Source organism: Pecten maximus, chromosome 13 (assembly GCF_902652985.1).
Source record: "Pecten maximus chromosome 13, xPecMax1.1, whole genome shotgun sequence".
Lineage (NCBI taxonomy): Eukaryota > Metazoa > Mollusca > Bivalvia > Pectinida > Pectinidae > Pecten > Pecten maximus.
Window position 1 is genome coordinate 32,412,257 of NC_047027.1, and position 7,303 is coordinate 32,419,559.

General features: G+C 39.2%; 1 protein-coding gene across 1 annotated transcript; it reads right to left on the reverse strand.

Annotated features, from left to right (window-relative positions):
* Positions 1 to 2,013: 2,013 nt before the first annotated feature.
* Positions 2,014 to 4,542, reverse strand: LOC117340671 (monocarboxylate transporter 4-like). Its single transcript, XM_033902436.1, has 3 exons — positions 4,341 to 4,542; positions 3,746 to 3,889; positions 2,014 to 2,858 (listed from the first exon to the last, which is right to left on the reverse strand). The coding sequence occupies exons 1-3, from the start codon at positions 4,540 to 4,542 to the stop codon at positions 2,044 to 2,046; spliced, it is 1,161 nt and encodes a 386-aa protein (XP_033758327.1). The 3' UTR covers positions 2,014 to 2,043.
* Positions 4,543 to 7,303: the final 2,761 nt, after the last annotated feature.

Here is a 7,303-nt window from a genome sequence, read left to right on the forward strand (position 1 = left end):
CCTTCTGTTAATATTTAGATGTTAGAAACAGTTCAAGTGATAGAACCTAGGTATCATCGAGCAGGTCCGGTGTGTGGCCTGTCTGATAGGTATGGTCAGTGGTTAAGTAGGTCGAGTATAGTTCTGATGGCGCTAGGGATAAGACAGTGCGTGCCGTGCTTGTACCTCAGAAACATTCCTACTCTAGTTGTATCAAATTGGTGATCAGGGGGTAAATATGAAATGACACGGGTAAACTCTAAATAGGTGTATTTTTAAGAAAAATAATGTATTCGTGTCTCCAAATGTTAAAAACTTGTATATTGCGTGTGTCTGGAGCCAAAAGATGTGTTGCTAGTGTTAATTGATAGCAGTGTCGTGATGATAAAAGATCTAGTGGGCCGACTTGGGATATCAGATGCATGTTGTTGACTTGGATATTATCACGCCGTATTTTCGAAGGACAACTCATACCTGGAAATTTGATACAGCAACGATCGACCTCGATCATTAGATTGATGCCGACGTTACCTTGAATAATGTTCTCACAGCCAGCTAAGTATTTTTAAAAAGACACGAAATAAACTAGGAACGTGAATGTAAATCACATTCCTGTGGATAAAGTCACAAAATATCATTTCAATGACGAAAAAACAGGAAGATGACTGTGGTTTTAGCTGTGAATTTTATCCGATTGGGTAAGATATTAGTAAGAGTGTGAGTATAGTCCGACCAGAATCACCTGTCGTGTTTAACTTTGATCAGCATATTGATTACAGACGAGTATATAGTCATTTAGGGTGAAAAGGTGCTTTGTACATATACATGTATATCTGTTAGTTGTTTATAATGTAACCAACCTTATCATCAGCTGCATTATTTGTGTTTATACTGGTCTAAATTCAGCGACAGAACTGTTAACATGTGAAGAATTGATCACATAGTTACTTGAATATATGAAAATCATGCATCAAAAATAAATGATACAATCCCTGTGTTGTCAATATCAAATACGAATGGTCCAAAACAGCACCCTGCTGGACACCGTAGTATTCCTAATTGATATGCTTTGTTAACACACCTATGCACAAATGAACTGCCCAATTTGAATATTCCAGGAAAAGGTCAACGCGACAGGTCATTCCTGATTGACTATATTATATATATGTATTGTAAATAACGATGTTTATAGTGTATATAATTAAAGAATTTATTGTCATTACAGGGCAAAGATGTAGCGCTCGTTCTACAGCTGCAAATGTTTTCATTACATTAAGTCGCAAAGTGTTACGTTTGGATACACCTCGAGAGCAGGTCTGCGTTTATAGCATTATATACGAAGGCATGCGCACCTTCCTTCCTTCCTTCCTTAGAGTCATATTTGGGATGTTTGTCCAGTAAATCGACACACAAAGACCATTATAAGCACTAAATCTACATGCAACGCTACTAGTATGAACAAATCTTGTATTATACAACGGCTGTTTTTTATGTAGACGGATCATTTCGACGAATGTCTCTACTGACATTCCATTGATACAGTTCTCGAAACAGTCGGGATTTCCGAATGGTCTGCAGATCTATCACTTTTCTTGAAGTATGCTGACACGACCCCCAAAATGGACGCTATTGTGATACAGGATCCTGGAAAAGAAGAAATCAAGTAAAGATGTGCACCGAGTACGGTAGTATCGTCTTACTAATGGAGACATATATACGTCTAGTGTAGAGTTATTGGATTTGTTTACAATTGTCAGTGTACGACATCAATGTGACAATTTAATAAGACAGAATTGCCGTTGAGAAATATAAAGTTACCTGCTAGTAGGAAGGAATTCTCGTACGATCCAGTGTAGTCGATGATGGCACCTTATATGTAACAACATAAGAATTGAGTGGAGTATTCTAGTGAGAAATCACCTCATACTAGCGATGTAGTCATGGTTTAAATTTAGAAACGGAAAAACAGTTTTTTTTAATTATTAATTTTATTTTAAAATAAAAGATAATGATTTAAAAATGAATTTGTGGAATTCAATGACATCTCAAGTGCAAGTTACAAAGCTACATGATAACATTTATGCTGACATATCTACCTGCTGCCGGCGGTCCGATGAGAGCACCAGCACCACTAAAGAACATACACGTTCCGTAGCCCGTGGCCAGCTTCTCTACCCCGACAAGCTGTATAATAAGTGTGTTCATTATAGAATAACAGCATCCGGAATACAACCCAAGGAACATAGCATACGTTAGTTGTCCTCCATATGTTGATCCGTACAGTGGGAATATCAAAGTCGAGATGCCGAGTAGACCGAATGTTCCAAAGTACATCACAATTTCATCTATGTATTCATCGTTAGCCGCGACACCTGTTAAAACTCGCGAAACACAGTCACATACACCAGTAACTGAGAGGAGAAATGACGAATTCAAGGCAGACGCTCCCATCTCAATAGCATAACGCACGAAATGTACATATACAAGGAATATTCCTGTACAAGCAAAAAACATGCTGAAACATAGAGAAAGTAGCGAAATGTGCTTAAGGATCGCAAATGAATGTGAAATATTGGTTAAAATTGTAAATTTCTTCCTATATTTTGAGTTCTGATGCCTGATTTGTTTTTGTCGATATTCTAGTTCTGACGGGAAGAACATACAACCTAAAAACGCTCCATGCAATGCGATGCCGGCTATGATGAGAAGGAATTCCCTGTTGCCGTATTCCTCCCGCGCTGCCTCGATCACTGGGGAGAGTAAGAAGGTACCGATTCCGCTCCCCGACACTGCCACTCCACTAGCTATATTCCTCCTGCGGTTGAAGTTGAACCCGATAACTACCACTGAAGATAAGTAAACCATTCCTGCACCGATACCTGAAAGAGGAAGTGAAATAGTTCAATTCATCACTTCAAACAGAAAGTGAAAAAAAAAACAGCCATCTGGTGTTGCAGATTGTGAAGCATTCAGCCATCACGTGAAACAGGAAGTGAAGCAGTCATCCATCGCGTGAAACAAAATGTGAAGCAGTTAGCCATCGCCTGAAACAGGACGTGAAGCAGTTAGCCATCGCCTTAAACAGAACGTGAAGCAGTTAGCCGTTGCCTGAAACAGGACGTGAAGCAGTCATCCATTACGTAAAACATGAAGCTATCTGCCATAGAACAGAAAATCTGAAAAATGAGGTGACGCAGTTTGATATCACATGAAACGGGAAGTGAAAACCATAGTTAATCTCATATGGCAATTGTGGATTGTGAATATATCAATATATTAAAACCGGTAAAAGTATTAAACAAAAAAGTTGAGTTGTTTCTTTTAATTTTGTTAAAAATACTAGTGTCTTTACGCAGATTAACTTGAACTATTTTATCTTAGCGACAACGGCTGCTGTAGTTACCAACGTCGCAACACATCCTGAATTTTATTTTCTTCGTACTGTAGATATACGATTTGTGTGATGTAAATATAAGGATTGTACCTCATTTTGACTGCGTATACGGTAGTATGCTCGCAGTTGGCAACGAAAATCCTATGTAGCGCTAACCATAGGAAATGTTCGTTGCCAACTGCGGGCATACCATCGTATACGTAGTCACAATGAGGTACCATCCTTAGTTGTGCCACTTTTCTGATTGACTAACACGCAAATTGCGGTAAACCACGGGGACTATTTAGTCAACGAGCTATGTCTACTATCTGTAATATCAGAAATGTTAACGGTAAAACCAAATTATGTGTGTGGAAGTTGATGTAGCCTTACCTGCAACGCCACCATAAAAGAGGATGGCAAGTTCAAGGGAGGGGACAAATGCACAGGTGATAAAACCGGCGGTCATAACCAGTGACCCGATGATCATTGTGACACGACAGCTTGACCAGTTGATCAGGACACTGGCGAGAACACCTGAGAGGAATAAATCTTACGAATTATAATCAAAACATATATAATCCAGTTTTTAATATATGATTGCTCAATGGAATAATTTGTGACTGTATACTCTTGAAAAAGCGATTCTTAATGACCTCAAGCAAATAATGGTGATCTGGAATAGTCAATGTATTTCTCCCCAGTGTTACATCTGCGGACATCACTAATACAACCAAAGGTCGTTAAATGATATAACACAGGTCATACCCATGATATGCTCACTTTTTAAGAAACGGGTGCCATTCTTCTGGTCAAATATTAGGGACATGACGGTATTTAAAAACATATCTCTAACATGATATAGCATTTCATGAACGACAACCATGTTTGGTACATTCAGTAAAAATAATGTTAACATTTAACCATTTTTCCTGTTGAATATACATGTATGTGTAATTCATTATGTGAGGATCTTTTACTAACAAACCTGTCAGCGAGAGTGTTGCTACAAACAGACTGGTGGCCCAGGATGTATTCTCTACACTCTTATCGAATCTTTCTAGGAATGCGTTGTGTATGACTCCAATGGAATACTGGAAACCTCCGGTGATCACGTGGGAGCCAACTGAGCTCGCCATAACAACCCAGGACCATCCTTTATCCGCCTCGGTAAGTCCACGTTCTCGCATCCTAAGGAAACAAATTCAAATGTTCTCTCCACAACAATAAATACAAATAAGGCATGATTGCTCTCAGTCTAATTAAAATATAGATGGTCATTCTCACTACGTTACATGAACATCTAACACCATCCCATAAGGGGTCACGTCAGGGATGTTGTAACGTAGTGAGTGATTTTAATTAGATTGATTTGGTTTGGTTTGGTTTGTTTAACGTCCTATTAACAGCTAAGGTCATTTAAGGACGGCCTCCCGTGCCTGCGACATGCATGCGTGTGGCGAGTGCGGATGTGTGTGTTTGGATGCTACGGTATATTCGTGTTAAGTCTCCTTGTGATAGGCCGGAACTTTTGCCGATTTATAGTGCTACCTCACTGAAGCATACTGCCGAAGACACCCAGCAGGACACCCCAGCCGGTCACATTATACTGACAACGGGCGATCAAGTCGTCCAACTCCTAATATGCTGAGCGTAAAGCAGGAGCAGAAACTATCATTTTTTAAGACTCTGGTATGTCTCGACCAGGGGACAGAACCCAAAGCCTTCCTCACAGGGGCGAACGCTCAACTAAAGGCCAAACGTGAGGCATTGTCAAGGGAGACATTAGGAAGAAGAGAAAGTTGCTAAGAAAGAAGAGAAACGATAAGATCCAAATTTTAGTCGCCTCTTACGATTTGTTATGAATTTTAACATATTTTCTAAAAGTAATGAGATTATTTTTACAAGAAATATATATGATGTAACATTTAAACAGGAAGACCTTTTTTTAGATTTTCTATTATTTCATTTTTTTAAAGATGGAAACAGCTTAACCTAACATAACCTTACAATTATTATTGAATGTGTGGGAAAACAGGTCACTAGCCTTACTATTAGATATATCAATGTTGATACTGTTATCGCTGGGGGTCCCTTTATTTATACCATCCTTTTTATTGTGACACCGGTATGATAGAGCTGTACACATTCCGCGTATGCTTCCGGTTGTGTATTGGCTGCTATCTGGATCCGCGGTGCAATCTGGGTTAATTTGGTGTTGACCTTTGAGATTGACCGGGTCTTGGTGAGTTGCCGGAAGACGTTCCGCGCTCACTGCGCATATGCCATAGATTTGGCCAATCGGAATGGGTATGCCACGTTGCATGTAGGACCAGGGGGCTGGGGTATCAAAAGGGACTGCACAGCGATAAACGGGGACTTGCATGGCCGGATAACCGGCCAACCCCTCAGGAGAGGATACCCTCTCTATCAGGCACTGACAACAGTGGCCACATAGTGCTGATAACAGCACGCGTACATTGCGTACGCACGTTAGGGTGTGGGGCCGGTGCAGTGTTAGCGGGGAAGTAGGAGAATTTAATGTAGAAATGTTAGTTGTAGGCTCTGTCTAATTTCGCTTGCTTTGTTTAGGCTTATATGTATTGTCTATATTCATTAATCTTCATTCTATAATAAATCTATAGATAACTTTATTCACGGTGTTTGTTGACATTAATCAATTGCTCCGCCACATCCTTCGAACTTGGGTTAATAGCTGCCTGTAATCAGCTAGTGGGAGAGGTTCTCTCTGGGGACTTGTTAGCTGACCGGTGTCGGGAGATGGTAACGGTAAAAACAACTATACGATCACACATTTGGGATCTATCTCTCCGACGCTGGTCGGGATTGACGCACCCCGGAGGGAACCCTATTACAAATGTATAAAATCTGTGTGTATTACCTTCAACTTTTTATGAAATATATAAATATATGTATGTAATTTCTCATATTTATTATCAAATATGTATGTGTGTATTGCCTAATATTTATTATTGGATGTATATATGTGTGTAATACCTAATGGTTATTTAAGCATTGAACTGTTACCAAATGGTAGTATACAGTCGATATGAATAAAATTTGGGTGACAGATAAATATTTCCTGTCGCCCTAACAGTCGACGTTCTATATAAGATTTTTGTATTTATTGTATCTTAAGATGTATTTAATTTGCCGCTTACCCTATCACTGACGTCATCAAGTTAAAATGCCGAAACAGTTGAAATTTCCCGAAGGAATAATGTAGTCCCTCATGTCGTCCTTAAAAGAAATACATCGAATGGTTTTGGCTCAAATATGGCTTTATGTTTTAATTTTTTTACGTATTTAGATATCGTAACATTGCTCTAAATTTAAAATTAAAGTAGTTTTTGTGCGCAATGATATACCGTTATCATTTAGAAATGATGCGTCGTTGAACGAGTATTGCACCGGATAGACTCGATTGTTTCCGCGAAACGCCTACATATCTATCAACTGGATTCACGTTAATTTCAGAATGTCAGCGCTTAAATTCGTAATGATAGTAGTCTTAACTGCAGGTGATAACGACTCCATGTTTATTTCGCCCGAAACAGATTTCATGTCTAACCGGTCAGATCAGTGTCACTAACTTAGGCGATGCTCAATTTCACAGGGTCTCGGTTTCGCACTCTGGAGTAAGAAAGGCCTTTGTCATAAGTGAATAACCACACCACTAAAATCCAGTATAGAAACATTGATGTTTCCTAGCATACTATTCAAATGTATAATGTGTTAGTCAGGGTGTACATGTGTGTAAGGGTGTACATTTGTGTAAGGGTGTACATGTATATGTATGTAAGGGTGTGTATGTATGTGAGAGTGTTTATTCATGTGAGGAAGCGGGTATATGAGGGTATGCATGGGAGGGTGTGTGTATGTGTGTGTATGTGATGGTGAAATATATAAACATGTAGTAAAGAAATTATA

Coding starts and splice junctions, on each gene's coding strand:
- LOC117340671 (XM_033902436.1), bottom strand. CDS start 4,542: ATGCGAGAACGTGGACTTACCGAGGCGGATAAAGGATGGTCCTGGGTT. Junction 3,890..4,340: donor AGCAACACTCTCGCTGACAG/GTTTGTTAGTAA, acceptor TATTCCTCTCAG/GTGTTCTCGCCAGTGTCCTG. Junction 2,859..3,745: donor CTTTTATGGTGGCGTTGCAG/GTAAGGCTACAT, acceptor TTCCTCTTTCAG/GTATCGGTGCAGGAATGGTT.